The sequence below is a fragment of the Rhodnius prolixus genome, unplaced genomic scaffold (assembly GCF_049639745.1).
Source record: "Rhodnius prolixus isolate KJV_2025 unplaced genomic scaffold, Rpr scaffold_8, whole genome shotgun sequence".
NCBI classification, from domain to species: domain Eukaryota; kingdom Metazoa; phylum Arthropoda; class Insecta; order Hemiptera; family Reduviidae; genus Rhodnius; species Rhodnius prolixus.
This window is the reverse complement of record NW_027411593.1, coordinates 15,431,717-15,448,483: the sequence shown is the minus strand read 5'-3', so window position 1 is coordinate 15,448,483 and position 16,767 is coordinate 15,431,717. Positions and strand designations below refer to the sequence as shown.

General features: G+C 31.3%; 2 protein-coding genes across 3 annotated transcripts; one reads left to right on the top strand and one right to left on the bottom strand.

Annotated features, from left to right (window-relative positions):
- On the bottom strand, positions 1–11,865 carry DCAF12 (DDB1 and CUL4 associated factor 12-like protein). Its single transcript, XM_074123018.1, has 6 exons — positions 11,161–11,865; positions 10,855–11,073; positions 10,419–10,703; positions 10,176–10,335; positions 8,891–9,042; positions 1–7,195 (listed from the first exon to the last, which is right to left on the bottom strand). The coding sequence occupies exons 1-6, from the start codon at positions 11,566–11,568 to the stop codon at positions 7,040–7,042; spliced, it is 1,380 nt and encodes a 459-aa protein (XP_073979119.1). The 5' UTR covers positions 11,569–11,865; the 3' UTR covers positions 1–7,039.
- Positions 11,866–12,010: 145 nt separating this feature from the next.
- LOC141451555 (ubiquitin-like protein 7) lies at positions 12,011–16,638 on the top strand. 2 transcript variants are annotated; one of them, XM_074123034.1, is made up of 8 exons: positions 12,011–12,298; positions 12,441–12,542; positions 12,625–12,728; positions 12,845–12,978; positions 13,067–13,229; positions 13,541–13,616; positions 14,542–14,705; positions 16,326–16,638. In XM_074123034.1, the coding sequence occupies exons 1-8, from the start codon at positions 12,157–12,159 to the stop codon at positions 16,494–16,496; spliced, it is 1,056 nt and encodes a 351-aa protein (XP_073979135.1). In that variant the 5' UTR covers positions 12,011–12,156; the 3' UTR covers positions 16,497–16,638. The 2 variants fall into 2 exon arrangements, with proteins under 2 accessions (XP_073979135.1, XP_073979134.1); XM_074123033.1 differs by having other exon boundaries at positions 13,520–13,616.
- The last annotated feature ends 129 nt before the right edge of the window (positions 16,639–16,767 follow it).

Genomic DNA, 16,767 nt, shown 5'->3' with positions numbered 1-16,767 from the left:
AGTTTCGTAATCTCATTTATTTAATTATTTTAAAATTGTGTTGAAAAAAACTTAAAATTATTATTTTTAATTGATAATATATTAATTTTTTGTTTAAATAAATATGGTGTTTCATAACTCTTTTTTTTTCTCTCTCTTTGTCTTGCAATAATTTTAAACACGGTGTAAAATACTGCTTTAAAAAATATTTTTAATTATTATTTTTTTCCATTTTGAACAAAACTAGTGTAATCTTGGGGGTCCAAGGATTTGTCTTGCATGGCTAAGATAATAGCCCATGAAACCATTATCTGACCCATCGTCACATATGCAAGCGAAACGTGAATGTTCAGGAAAGAAAATTAAAAGATCCTCAGGGTTTGGGAAAGAAAAATATTCAGAAAGATATTTGGCCTGAAATGTGTGAATGGAGGGTGGAAAATAAGAAAGAATCAAGAACTGATGAAATTGTTTGGATAACCAGACATAGTCGCCCAAATAAATTTAAAACTTAGATGGCTGGATGACGTAGAGGAAGACCTCCGTCGGGTTGGAGTGAGAAGATGGCGCCTTAAGGCTGCAGACCGTGACGAATGGGGAAATCTTGTTAAGGACTGCTGCACCAAGTAGTAAGTAAGTAATCTTGAAAGAGCTAAAAGTAATACCGAATTAAATTGCTTAGAAGGAAACGAGAAATTTTTTTTTAATGAAACTTCGATACATAGAAACTTGGCTCTTGAAAATATGGTTGTTTTGCAGTGCTACTAACATTGCTGACTTTATCTATCATGCAATACATACAATATTATTTCTTATTCATGGACGGTTTTTGATTTTCATCCATTATTAGAAGTTCTTTCTTCAATTTGATGTAGAGACTTTGACTTCTACTTAGAAAGCATAAAGTGGAAACTTAAAATCTCTAATCAAAATGATGAATCAACAATTCCTTTATAAATATTTATACAATAAATACGGGCCAGCTTTCTAAGAGTTTTCCTCATTTTGATACTACCTAATCTTTAAAATGGATAAAAATTTCAGCCTGACAGAATTAAGAAAAACTTACGCGCTAAGATGAATAAAATCAACAAATGTTTCTATATTGGGGAGGGGGAAGGTAATAATTAAATAAATATATTTGAAAATGTGGTAAAATATGACGGATAAAATCGAAGATATTAGAGAATTCTAAATCTTTGGTGGGATGAAAGCGCACTGATAGGTTCCAAAAAATCTCTGAAATATCATTTTCAACAATTTAAAGAAACCACAAGAACACGTTTTCATCTCCAGCTAAGATGTAATATTCTCGATTGAAGTAGTATAAATAGGAAACCTGAAATCAGCAAATAAAAAGAATTAATTATTTAAAATTATCCTGGCTTAACTTCATTATTTTTTTAGGCTCTATAATTTTTACAGATTTAGAATATTGAATAACGCAGAAAACGTGAATAATTTGATTTTTTTTTTTTAAATTACTATTTAATTAGTAACATTTACTTATTTAGAAAATAGATTCGAAGTTTGCGAAATTATGTAAATGAATGATTTTTTAAAAATAAAAATACACTTTTTTAGACTTTTGTACGGTAATAGTTAATAGTTTTAAGAGTTCAGTTTAGGATAAGCGCCATAGTGCAAAAGCGCTGCGACAGTTTACTAAATAATCATTTAAATACATTTTTTGTAGATTTGTTTAGGTGTAATTTAATTTACTTTGCTCAAAAAATTGGCTATCGAACACTTCTTGTCGCATACTTAAATGATTAATCATGCAAATATATGAGCCCATTGTTTACACAAGACAGATTGCTGACTAGCTAAGTAATAAATAATTAATTGCACTAGAACGTTCAAAATTTAAGAAACAATTTCAAAGTTTACACAGGTGAAATTGTAGTAACTTGAACAATTTATCTTTAATTAAGAGAAAAAATGTAAAATTACAGAAGATTCAGAAAATAAAAAATAATATTACATCGATAATAATATATGATTTAAAAATAAAGATATTCACATTTAAACTTATTTTTAAAAATTTGTTTATAATATAGTCCTCTGAAAAATAAATATAAAAGTAAAGATTTTGTATTGCACTTAGTGATGAAAGTAAATACACAAGTTTTTTTTTTTAATCATGAAAAAAGTCCTGTAAATGCACAAAACGAAATTAACGAACAGGTAAAGATACGAAATAGGACTTATAAACGTAATCAGATGTTAATTCTCAGTCCAATATCACGGCAATTCTTTAAAATTTGGCTTCTGAAAAAGTGTTCATGTGCAAATTTCAACATTTATTTTGAATTTAGCTGAAAAAAATAGCATTGGAAAGTCACTCCAGCATATTTTCGAAAACATTTTGAGGAATAAATAGAGAGACTGTTAAAAATGATAGTAGAAAGAAAATTAAGAGTTTGGTTGCAGTTTTCATTTTTATTTTACAAATATTAACTTTGTACCTGCTTCATAAGAGAAATTTTAATTTTTCGTAAATATTTGTTTTTAGTAATTTTAAAAACTTAGTTTAAAAGCAAAATAGATTTATTTTTTTACGAATTTTTCAGACACTCGCCATTTTTATTATTTCTATTTTACTATAATAATCCACTGATAGTATTATTTCTGGGAGCCTCCACAGCTCATAGTCTTGTGATAGACAGAGTGTTACTTACAAGGAGCGAGATCACTTTCTAAAGGCCGATGGAACTTAAAAGGATCTAGAAGCCAAAAGCCTTGCTTTAATCACAAAATATATACTATATGTTGACCTTGACAGAGAAATCAAGGATATTCTAATTCAAGGCAACTAATGAGTTAAAGACCAAGTACTAATATCAACATACGAAGACCACATAATCTTGTCACCAATAACTTGTACTTTTGGAGCCGTCGAATGTTTAACATAACTTAGAGCTCAAAATAAACAGCATAAAAAGGTTAGTGACGACATGAGGAAAAGAATAACGGTTGGAAACAAACCCATATTTAAGCCTCTTTAAAGTTGTTCAAATCGACTCTTTTAACAAGACCAACCAAAATTAAGCTGTAAGTCCCTGGTCAAAATCATGATCTCTCAAAGTAGTGGAGTAGCAGTTTTTAAGAATCTTCGAGAAGAGAATAATGAGACGTATGTTCAGACCAGAACAAGATACTTGGCGGATGAGGTCCAACCAAGAACTGGACGACCTGACAGGTCATGATGTTATAGTAAGTTTCATTAAATCAAAAAGAATAAGCTGGCTTCAGCATGTAGCAAAGATAGCAGATTAGAGGATGGTCAAGAAAATAACAGAAAGGTATTTCCCGGAAAGAGAACGTTTGAGGAAATGCTGGAGTAAAGATCAGTCTAAAATCGGAGTGACCGAATGGAAACGAAAAGCTCAAGACAGAGATACTTGGAGACGAATCGCCAGGGAAGCCAAAGTTCACGTAGGACTATAGAACCACTTAAGTAAGAAGGTATATTCACTTACTCCTAGATCAGCTCCCAGTAGATGACAGTTCAACCTATAATGATTTAATAAAATAATGGAATATGATGAAAATGCTTTCGCTGCGGGGAAAAAAATACTGATATTTTCTTTTATTAAAGCGCGTCAACATCTAACGGTGCATTTCCTGTAGCCCATGCTCTACAAGGTAGTACACACAAAGAGGAGACTAACGTTCATCACCAGAAAAAGCGCTGTAGACAGTCACTTCTAGATTGAGAAACTCTAAAGATACCAAGTAAAAATTTGAAACCAGGACCGATGCCTTACAAGTTCACCGCGCTTCCTACTAACCAAATCACCAGTTTTATTAAAATTAATTCCAACAAGATTATTTTTGTTTCACATATACGCAAATAACATTGCAAGCATTTCAATTAATGTTTATTGGTACACGGTTCGATTTTTTTTTTGGTAAAACTAATTCAATATCAGATGATACGTGCTGTTTAATCTGAGGATGGTAAAGAAAATAACAGAAAGATATTTCCTGGAAAGAGAACGTTCGAGGAATAAATACTTAGTCGATGATCAGTCTAAAATCGGAAAATGACTGAATGAAAACGAAAAGCTCAAGACATAAATACTCGTACTTGGAGAGTAATTTGATTACTCTTTAATTTGATTCCTAAATTACTGATTATTTAAATACTACTTTAAAATTTGTAGTAAGAAAACAAAGAGATTCAGATGTTTCGTATAACGAGAATAACAAATTTTAGAAAGGTGAACAAAATAATTACATTAAGATAAAAATAAAAAAAAAATTATATAATATTTTACGTCTATTGAAAAACGACAACTAAAAAGTCTATGATTGTTTTCAGTGCCGAATGAAGACCCCAAGCTAAGACAAGTAATAGTAATGCCTATTTTTAAGAAGGGCATTACGTCCAACTAACGATTAGGTGTCGCGGTTGAAGCGAATTGCAAACGTAAATGACTAAAAAATTCCCTTTTTTTAACCATTAAATAAAATTCAAAACTTAGACGCCAAAATAATTATTAGCTTTTGGTCCTACCTCAAATGGCTATCGTGGATGTTCAAGTTTTCAAGCACCAAATATTGAATGATTCTTAAATATTCTAAATATTATAAAAAATCGCAAAAGTATGAAGGAAGCGTAGCTAAAAACCAATACATCCAAGATTAAGTACAAATAAAAATTAGAATCTAATATGAAGAGTTCATTTATTTTAAATTTTATGTTAACAACTATTAGGAATAGAGATTCCTCCCAATAGCTAATTGAAGATTTTTAGTAAATTATTTTTCCTAGTTCCTCGGCTTCAAAATTTCCTGTAACCGCACTTCTAGTTTTTAACCTACCTACCTAATCTACATCTCCTATCAAGCAGGAACAAAGTTATTACTCTAAACATACATACATCTATTTAATGTATGCAACACTACTTTTTTTTATTACAACCAATATTTTTAATTTGATAGAAATATGTTTTTTCTGTATTAGACATCGGAAGACCTTTAGAAATCACTGTACTTTATTTTTAAATTTTAAAAAAGATTGTCTTAGGTTGTCAACAAATTTTTTACGATCTATTTAACGTAAGTTGCTTTCAACAATAGCCCAAAATTTATTAAAGATAATTTTCATAAAATTCTCTCGCTTTTTTAAAAATAAAGTTTCAATTTTTTGGGGATGGTATCAGAAATTTTTGACCAGTTTGGTTGGGGGTTCTCGGTTCTCTATCTTTAGAGACTGTTCACCTATGGTTTATGCAAGGACGTTGTGCATCACGACGTTGTATTCTACATTTCTAATTCCTTCGTGAATTTGGCGCACATACTATTGTGTTCATACAGTAACTGCAAGGTAACATACGCATACTACATCGTACATTTTAGTATTATAATTTTACTACTACTATAATTTTTCTTAACCAAACAAATTTATACGTGAAAAATAAAAAATAGCAAGATAAAAAAAATGTAAATAAATATTACAGAGAATTTTATGAAAATTCTTAGCCGAAGAGAAACTTACAATGCATTTAAAAAAAACAAAACACAAAAGATTCAAGTAAAATATTTGATGCAGTGCAATTAAAAAGATTCATCAACAACGCTTAGCTTCTTCAAATGCCTTTAAAAATAAAAGTGAGATGGAAATTAATTTCTCTCTTTCATACACAAACGTCCATTATCAGGTAAATTATGAAATCGAATAAATGAATGAACAAAATTTAAAATGTCGGATAAAAAGATTAAAACAAAGAGGTTTTTTTTTTTAGGTCTTATCGTTATGGATCGAGTTGAAAAGCACAATATATAATTTCAAGATAACTTTTATAAATAGATGTAAAACAGTAATTATTTATTATTATTATTATTATTTTTTTGCTATTGCAAAAATTTAATCAAGGATTAAAAGCTTCATTTAGGTAATTGATTGTTAAAGTTTCATTACTAAAATAAATTTCAATATTTAAGAAGTAGCAAATTTGCTAGGTCTGAGTACTGTCGCAGAAAGGAATGTTAAAAAAACAGGAAATCTCTGCAAGTTTAAAAGATTATCCCACTGGAGCAAATAAAAATATAAAGCAATGACAAATAATTCTTGCCTCATCGTTTTCGAGAAAATTGTGAACACAAACATTGCAGTACTTTGAAGAATGCATTTCGCAATTTTCAAGTATAAACAGAAGTTATAAATTTACGTGTTAACAACAAAAAAGTAGGATTTAAAGTTAAAGAAATAATAATAATAGCAAACGAATAGGTCTGGTTTAAATTAATTATCATCCAAATGTAATTAAGACAAAATTTAAAAAACTGAAAAGTTACATGTCAGAAGTGCTAAGTATTAAAGTTTCAAGTATACCTAATCTTGATTACAGACAACTTCAAAATAGCTAAATAAATCTTTGGAATTACTGATTTTTAGCTAAAAAGACTGTAGACCCAAGATTCCATTTACTTCAATTTTTCGAAAAATTATATTTAAATGTATTGAAACCACATTAAAATTCCCTCATAATTTAGGAAAATTTTGAACTGACATTCTAACTTTCTCGAAAACAAAGCGGAAGAAATTAAAATTTCCAAGCCAAATATGTTCATATACACGTATGATAATAGATTTATAAACTTTCAAGAAACAATAGGCCCTTGATGCTCCTTGAGCTAGCAAATAAACAAAAAAATAGCAAAATACAATTAAATACTTCTCGTTAAAAAAAATGTAGGTTGTAAAAGAATTACCTATAGAATACGTTTAATAACTGTTATCAATTTACCTTCTGTCCTGTCTGAAGCTATTGAAAATCTACACTAAAAAAATAAAAATAATAATAAACACTTTGTACAGTATCATTTATAGTTCAGCTTTAAAAATTAAACTAACAATATTTCAGGAAAGTCTTAAAATTATTAATAAAAAGAACGAACAAAAACTAGTCTCTAAGTTTATAGAGAGGGGATAAAAAAATAAATAAAATAGAATAGTTTTTAGAAAAAGTTCATCACCAAATTAAAAAAAAAAAAAAAAAATCACTCTACAGGTGTCCGCAGGATGATTTTTTTTGTAGTGTACACAACATTATTGCCATAAACCGGCATAATTTCCGTAGATATTAGCTGAAAGAGGACCGCCTGCTGTAAATAATCTGGTACCAGAGTAATCATAACAATGTGTGTAAATTGATGGAGAATATTTTACTTGATGAAGTCCATCCAATAATTCTTCATCTGGAAACTAAATTAAAAAGTGAAATTTTGTATTAATAGAATTGTAGAAGCACTTCAGGTTTTACTAATCAAGAAAAGACAAATAAAAACTTTATATCAAAAATATATCTTTAGAGATTAAAATCTAAAATTTTGGAAAAATATTTTTCAGAAGTTTGTAAAACAGGGCAGTTTTTGTGTACAAGAAGCCCTAAAGAAAGTACTTTTGTATGTAGCAGGTTTACTTCTAAACAGTGGCATTTTTAGATTTTTTAGAGGCCAACTAATCTTCTACATATCTTTTAATTTGAGTTATTATGCATTTTTCTGAAGTATGGTTGGAAGGAATTTCGCAGGTTTATGACATTCGTACAATTAAAGGAGTTTTTCTGATAGAAATATTCACTTAAAAGTTTTCTTGGAAGAGTAAAATGTTGTTGGTAGGTCGGCTATAAGCAAATTTTCTGCTTTTAAGAATGCGCCTTTGCTTTTTTTTTTTTTACCACAGCCATTATGACATGTTAAGGAAGCGATTTCAGACGATTATTTCATCCCATTTTTCTGTTTCAAACAAGGATAACACTGCTGAGGTGGCTATAAAATTAATGCTGTAATCTTTAAGGACCATCGTGGAAGCTGACCCACTTTAAACGGTTCAGAGGATCGTTAACAATTCGGAAGTTGTACATAAAGCTGTTGTGGATAATTTAAAGGTATTGGAAACAATAAAAACAAACACGAAAATGGATGTTGCATGATTTCAACGATCGACACTATTTTTTTATGTTCAAAGGTTTGTTCTACAATGCGTTCACACAACAAAAAAGACCCATTAGGCTTCTTTTTTTTAACAGAATCGTGTCTCGGGAATATAACTGAATCCTGTATGGCAGTAGAAAACGTTCTGGACAGAGGATGGACGAGGATGAATCACCCAAATACACGTCCCAAAAGCCAAAGAAAAACCATGCTAACGAGAAGTGAGGTCCGCGGCTTGCCTTGTTGTTTAAGCATATGTAGGAGTCTTGCACATTAAGCACAAGGGATTCATATTTTCTTCAGGAAATAGACCAAACCGACGATTAGTCGAAAAGTTCAAAAAAGATCAAATATATCATTTCACATAAACCACGCTCCAGAGAATGATAGAAGAGATTCCGACAGTTTAAGAACTGCAAGAAAGATTACAGGTCCTATGTCAAGACCTGAACCATCTAGTCGGATCTGATATCACATTCCAACTTTTAAGAGTTAATAGGTAGAACAAACTCACTAAGATGTGGATGTATGTATATCTCACAAGATCTCCGAATTAGAAGTGCGAGCATGAGTCTCATAGCAACCAGTACGACTGACGAAACAATAGCGACCAATGATTGTCCACACAATTTTTTCATGTCCATTTCACTACTTGAATGACGCGTTAAATTGACCATAGAACTCAAACGACTATCTATATATTACTATCCTTAAACCCATGTGACTTATGATCCACAGCTGAGTAGATGTGCTAAGTAAATTACCGAGTTTTTTCGTGTATTGCTTCTGGGACCTACTAATAACCCATGGATTGAATAAAAAGTTGTTTTTTCTTTTTTTTAAATATAAAAAATAATTATTGTCAAAAAAAATAATGATCTAAGTTTTTAACTGAAGTGGATCTGCCTGGTATATGATAATGTTGAAAAGAAGGTTATTTTTCTAAAAAAGTTAAGTTACTTACAACATATCCTCGCGAAGATTTTAGAATTACTGTGCGACTAGAATTAATACTTGATTCCAAATATTTTCCTGCTTTAAGGTCATAAAACATTATCATGCCAACTCCAGTTCCAATAGTCAAAATATTTCCCTGGAAGCTTGCAGATCTGATACCTAGAATAAATAATACATGAAATAGTACTGCGGACGTTTATAATTTAACTTTAGAGAAATAAATAATGTTGCCTGTTAAAACGATTTTATAGACTGATCCTCAATATTTTTTTTTTTTTTTTTTTAATGTATTTAGATATTTTCGATCTGTATATACATTTATAAACAATAAGTAAATAGGAATATATGGGATAAACTGGATATGAGAGGCAAGAGGAGAGAAACTACCTAGCGGTAGCACTCTCTACAGGATATTAATGGCATTTAGGTCTTCAGACTGCAAGGAAGTCGCGGGGCCACTGGTGATTCAGTCGGCGAGAAGGATTGTTAGGGATGTCAGAGGAGGTGAGAGACTGCCCAAGAAGATTAGATCAATTAGAGGGAGCAGTATGGAACTTTTGGTATTTCGTCTTGGCGAGTTGGAGTACGAATGGATCCTCAACATAGTATTATATTAGTTTCAAACATATTCAGTCTCAAATTTTGGTTGAGTATTAAGCCGAACTTCATGCGCAGCATAGACTTCAGATAAAACTTTATTTTTTAATTTATTTTATTAATTTTAGATAAAGAAATGGTAAAAAAAGAGCCCCGAAGACCGAAGGTCGTACACCATATCTTGTTTTCGAATAATATGAATAATACATTAAAAAATATATATAAAAAAATCGTGGAATTTGCTTCGAAGTTTGTGAGTTGCATCATTGTTTAAAACGTACTTGTAAAAAAATGCTCCACAACAATAACATACGTAATTGAAAAGGACACCGTAGAGGTTTGAAACGAAAGGACATTGTCCTGAGTTTGGCAGTGTGCTGGGAACCAATTATTCAGATGTTGACATCCCTTAAACTAAAATAAGAATACTAAAACAAGTTTTTGAATTGAAAAAAAAAAAAAAAAATTCTAAACTCAACGATTTTTAGAAAACATTTTATGCCCTGCGTTGTATTACTTCTACAATGGGCATATAGGATAAGGACAAATTTGTTTATATTGCCGAGAAGCTGATGTATTCACTTTAAGCACATATTTATAAATGGGAACAGTATAAGCTAATTGTAAATTTAATATAAGATAGATTAGCAAAAATATGTTAATGTTATCAGGCTTTTATCCATAAATATACTAACCACAACCGCTATATCTCGAAGGAATTTTCTTCACAGGTTGCAGAGTTCTGGAATCCAATAGAAGTGTGTAAGATTTGCATCCTATTGCATATAGGGTGCCACATTTTTGTACCGCAATGCAAACATTATCCTGACATGAAGGAAGTTTGCGTGAGAGTTTCTGTAAAAATAATAATAAGAACAAATATTATTAAAAAAATATAAGATGCAATTAAAAAACTAAGATAACTGATGAAGGAGTACCTGTCGAAAGCGCTCAACATCCCAGATATGGATGTATCCATTGACAGATAATGCAGCAAGTTCTTTTTTGGGCTCATTAAACGCAAGAGCTCTTACTTTTTGAGCGAACTTACATTCCTTGGCTGCTAGAGGATCGATGAATCGATAACATGGCATACCATCGGTAGGTGGCAAATCATCATCTTCATCCAATCTCCACAGGGCCAATCGGGTATCTTTTGAGCCAGAAACTAAAAATCTGTCATCGAGCCAACACAAATCTAGGACCCAATCGCTGTGTGCACCCTTCAACAAGAAAATTAATACAATGATTTAATTTGATGCTAAAAATATGAATCCAAATGGATGAAAGAGAAACATTCAAACTCTTAAAGAAAGAAATCTATTTTATCTAAACTATCAAGCTGTTTATATTTTAAAAGAGTTTAATACTCACTTCTCCTAAGCATACTGGATCTAAAGTTGGTAATCTATAAAAAGCTATTTCGCTGGAATTTTTTGCTCCAGATGCTAGAAGGGTGTGTGATGGATTGATCTGGAGCGCGTGAATACCATTAGATAATTCACCTTGTGGAGCGTCTGCGTTAGGTTCACGCTTACCATAAAGACTTGGAATTTGATCTATTCGTTCTGTGACTACATCGTACACCATAAGCTGAGACAACAGTGAACAGATAAATTTAAACATTTACCAAAACCTAAAAACCTAATGTTTTATTATAAAGTAAGCAATCAAACATACCTTGTTACACTTCGTGCCAAACACAACTTGACGATCACTTAACCACTGAGAACAAAAAACTTTATTCATATTGTTTAACGATATCGGATGCTCCCTAAACATATCATGCGCTAAGATATGTCGAGAGCCGTAATCTGGATTGAAAGTCCTTCGTTCCTTGAGACCCATTTCCCTACTACGAATATAATCAATAACATTATATGAGGTACTTAACAACTGTTTTTGAATAACGGGTGTTTCGTCTTCATCTTCAGAATCTGAGAAACAAATAAAATCCTCTGGCTTTTCTGGTTTCCTAGATTTTTCTAGTTTCACTGCACAAGCTTTAACGGCTCTCTCTTCAAGTCTCCCCTTATACGCGCAAGGTGGTTTCTTACCAAAAATGGGTCTACGAACTGTCGAGGCCATTTCGAAAAATGACAATGACGATTTACAAATACAAAGTTTTTAATCATATCCTTTCTAAGACACAGCGAGAAAACAATAGATTTGTGGGGGATTACCAAAATTCTTTACAATAAAGAACTTGAATTCACTAAACACCATAGTTCTTAAAAATCAAAAATTAGTTGAAATTATTTGCGAACACTATCCTTTAATTAATTAAATACAAAAAAAAACACTTCAAAAAAGTAAAAACTGTCAAATTACTGTTCATCATAACCTATTCAGCTCGACAATAACAATAACAAACAACACCTACCACACCAGCAGTTTTAGTTCTTTTCTTTCCCTGCCACATTAAGAGCTAAGAAGCTATTGATAATAAAAAAGTTTGCATTAATTTAATTTTTAAGTTTATTACTACTTGACGAACCCAAAAAAATTGTGAATACAATACTATTAAATGTTATTTAATATTTTCCAATTAATTTTGAGGATGACAATCAAAAATCACTTGACAGCGAGTACTTATAGTCATCGCGGGAAGGTTTCGTGGTAGAGTTTCGAAGAGCTCAGTGTGTGTTAGATGAAGATTAGAACGTAAACACAAAAATGTCAAATTTGTTATTAGGAGTTCGCACATCATTATATGATTTCAAAAAAATCAAATTAGAAAATGTTGATTTTGATTCAAAAGTTGAAAATTTTAAATGTGAAGTATCTAGAAAAGCAAACATTCCAAAAGATAGTTTAGGTGTTTATATTTTTAATTTTTATGAGGTTTTAATGTTTTCACTCTTTTTTTTTAATTAATTACAGTTGAAACATTTTTCTTAAGCTCGTAAGTCGCTTTTAACTTTAATTTACTAAATTTTTGTTTGTTTGTTCTTTGATAGAATTGGTATATTGTGGCAATATTTTAAGCGATGATTCAACTTTGCGAGGAAGCGGAATCAAACCAGGAGTTATGGTCCATGTATTAAAGAAAAAGACGAAAGGTATGTCTTAGACGCGTGAGAATTAACATTTTCTTCCAACGTAATTCCATTTCACAGATAATAATTCTCATTTTTGCTATAGAATTACCGCATCCTACTGTACCTATGTCTGAAGCAGATATACAGGCTCTCGTTGTAGCATTTCGTACTTTAACTCTCACTCCTTCATACCGTACATCGTTGCAGGTATATAATGATAAATATTTTGTTTATATGTAACTAATTATATTGCTTCCAAGACAGTGTGCTTTAAAACAAGTTTCAGCATTATTGTTGATAACACTAGTCTATACTTGTTTCAGAAACTTAGTCGTCCAGATATTTTGGATAATATTATCATGATTACTCCTGGCCTTAGTCAAGATCCTGTAGCAATATCAATGATTCAAGACCCTGAGTTATTGGTCAGAATGGGAGATATAGAAACTGTTAGAAGGTATAAAGATAAATTTAATATGGGAATATTTCTTAGTACATATGTTATTTTACATTTGAATGTAAAAAGGGTTTATGATTTCGTTTAGAATTGTAGAGCTTCATCCTGCCTTGGCAGAAGCAGCGAACCATATCGCAGCTGCAGCGCATGAAGAGGCAGTTTCTAGTAATAACTGTGGTCCTAGTACTTCAGCTGGCTTTTCACAACTTATGGACGTTTTAAGTGATGAGGATGATATGGAATCGTCACAGGTAAGCCGTATTACTAATAGAAATTTAAGTTTATTAGACAGGCTAATTTTGGTCTGAATACAGAACCAACAGAAATTTGAAATATAAGCATTTGATTAAAACTAGGAAATTTTGATAAGTAAGTAAACCTTTCAGTCATCCTTATAAATAGTTACCCTTGGTTAATGTTCTTATACCTGAACTATAAGCAGAACAACTTACATGTATTTTTATGCTTAGTAAAACTTAGTGTATGATTCCTCTATTATCTAATTCAGGATTATTTTTAATTTTAATTCTTTCATTTTTAGTCTTCTGATTCCGTTCAACAGGGAGTGTCACGTCAGCAGTCATTTTCCGCTATAACTCCAGCTCAACTTGCCGCAGCATTAGCTTCAGCGTCACAAGGTATGTTCATTTTCCTTCAGTGCCTTTTAAGGGATGCCCAGTGAATGGCGCATCGATAGCTAAGGTCATTAGCGCCCCAAAAGTCCGATATGTCCAAGTGGACCTAACTCGCCATAGCTTAGATCTGCTAAGAAATCAAATGTGTCTAAAGACAAAGTCGAAGCCCAACACAAAAAATCCTATTCTTCACGATTTATGTTGTCAAGAATATTGAGAAAATAAGTAATTCAAAAAATGTTGACTTTAACAATATTTGCCTACCTAGTTTGTTCAAAAATCTTTTCTTGTTGTTTAAGTACTTGTTGTAGTCACTATTTGAGACAATAATGTTCCACTCATTATTTTATTTATCGAAATATGCTGGCTAAAACATTCGAATTAATGCGTGAAAAGAGTGCTAGCAATATATACGTATATATATAAATAGTGCGCGATGACTTACAAAATTTAAATTTTTCAAAGTCTGACGGTGTTCGAAAAATATTTTGAGAGAGCACTGGCAGAAAATAAGACTCGCCCAGAATTCGTCTCAGAGGATTAAGAATTATTATTTATTGTACAAGCTTGGAAAATTGAGTTTTTCTCACCAAGCCCAGGTTTTTCCCAATAGGTTACAGTGGGTTAAAACACTTCCCTCATGTTTGCTTTCGTTACATTTTGTCTGCAATCGTTTCAATAGTTGAGAAGAAAACTCTAAACTTAGGTTAGAAAGCTATCTGCTGAAGGTTAGATAAGTTATAACTTAAAATATATTTACACTAGCAAAAAAAGTCTAACCTCGCAAAGAGTTTCGTACAACAGTTTGCAGGCATTCAGTCCTGTGTGATGGTGAAGATTTCTGAATTTCCACTTTATTACTTTTTGTTTAGAGATTTAAACAAATGTTTAAAGTATACATTTGTCGTATGCTTTTTAAACTTTTCAGGTTCTAGCCCAGCGACGGCGGCTTTGGGAGGAAATGCAGTAAATAGCATAGGTGGTGGATCCGGTGAGACCAGCAGTGCTATCACACCCGAAATGGTTAACGAGGCAATGCAAAGAGCCATGGCCACGGTTGCTCCAAATTCTCGTCTAGGAACAAACTCAGAAGTCAGTGTGGTAGAAAGAGATTATTTTATATTTACGATTTTAGAAACTCTTTTGTTTCTGTCTAAGAAGTTATTAGATATGCCTTTTTTCTGTTGATTATCTTGAAAGTACATTAAAAAGTTAGTTGGGCCTGTATCTACTCATTTTCGTTGATTTTATCCATTATAAAAAATATGATTTTTATTTTATTTTTGCCTGGTTTCGTAATTTCATCTATCAACAGAGGTATGTAGATTCACAGTTTAGTGTAGAGAATTTCACTTCCACCAAGTTGCTATACACCATATACAACAAACAGCTAAAATGGTTGACTGCGGTCTAAGTGAGGGAGATTACAACATGTGATTGTGTGGTACTTAGAATGTTAATATCAGGAAACGTTTTTTAATCACTAAATTATGTTAAGGAATAACAGTAGGTTATTGAGGGATCGGCACGTTTATGTATTGTAACCTTCTGGAATCGTAAAGTTAGAGTTGTATTTAGGGGGGTGTGAATAGACAGCATTAAATTATGTTAGTCGTTTGTACTTCATAATAATGATTTGTAAATTAAATATTCATAAACATGGGATTCTAATAATTTAATGCGTAAGTATGTAAAGTCTAAAAAAAAAACGCCTTAGTCAATTTAACGAAACATGATCGAGTTAATTTATTTTTAGAAGTTTCATTTTATAAAATTGTGTATAGTAAGTATTACTTTTTTCTTCAAATTCATCTTTTTTTTTCGTTTATTGTGTTATTAAATATATATATCATACGTATATTATAGAGTTTTGGTGAGGTTCGATTTCCTGCATTTTGGTCTAGTGACTGAGAATATCTTTGAAGAGTACTAAATTTGGGCAACCATAATATTTCAGTAACTGGCTTTGTTTTTATATATTTCTAGTCTCACTTTCCTCTCCCTCACACCCCATTCTCTCACTCCTTTCTCTCATTGTCTCTAAGATGGCCGCCCGTTTTCCTCTGAACTATTGTAATCCTGACAAATTTTAGAAAAAAGGGGTTTCTTCTGATATCCATTTTAAATTTTCTCTGGGTCCACAAATAGTTGTTTTAGAAGATGGTGGTATGTTTGTGGATTCTTTAGCTCATAAAAGAAATATCGGAGGTAGCTCAGTGTTTACTTTTACTTTTTTGCACTCCCAGGAACTTGAGAGAGATTTATTAAAGCAATTACTCTGCTAGTTAGTTATGTTTAGGAAAAGTGCATTTAGCGACTCATTTTCAGTTTTTTTTTTAATTCTTGTATATATATTTTTTTTAAGCAATTATTGCTTTGACCATTGACAGATTATAATTTGATATTGCTTAAGAACGTAATATTTTTGGAACAGTCATCTTTAATCAATACGAGCATTTTTTAGTTTATTTGAATAAGAAACTTAGTTTGCTAAGGATTGGAATCGATTTGGGGCATATCATTTGAGTGCTTTTAGTTACACTCCTTAGACTTGATAATGCATAAACTTCTACACTCACGGTTTTTGGGATTTCATAGTCCTATACTATCATTTATTACCTGTTAAGATTTCCTACATCACTAATTAGAAGCTCTATCATAAAAATTAAAGAATTTTAACACCAAAAATTAATTTCAAATTTCTCTGTTTAGGGTACATCTCAAGAAGGTAACAACGATCTTACCGAACAGATGAGGCAAATGAGAGAACTCGGTTTAACCGATGATGTAATTAATTTACAAGCGTTACAGTTGGCTGGTGGAAATGTCCACGCAGCCATTGATTTAGTATTTAGTGGTGCTATTTCATCAGAACATCAATAACAAGTAAAAGTATTTAAAATAAAATAAAAATTGTAAAAATACCGGCTTCCGCTTTCTTAATTTGTATATAGTTTATTAAGTTAATTTGTTGTAGTCTATTTATCAGTGAGAATAAATTTCAGTAAACATTTTGGGCTTCTTATTTAGATAGTTCTTAGTTCAATATTGTCAAATCCTGTTAATTTTATAAATTATTTTATTATTAAATTCTCGTAAGCTATTCAATCATTTTATGAAAATGTTCTTTTTCTTGCTTCACGGTGTGGAGTGA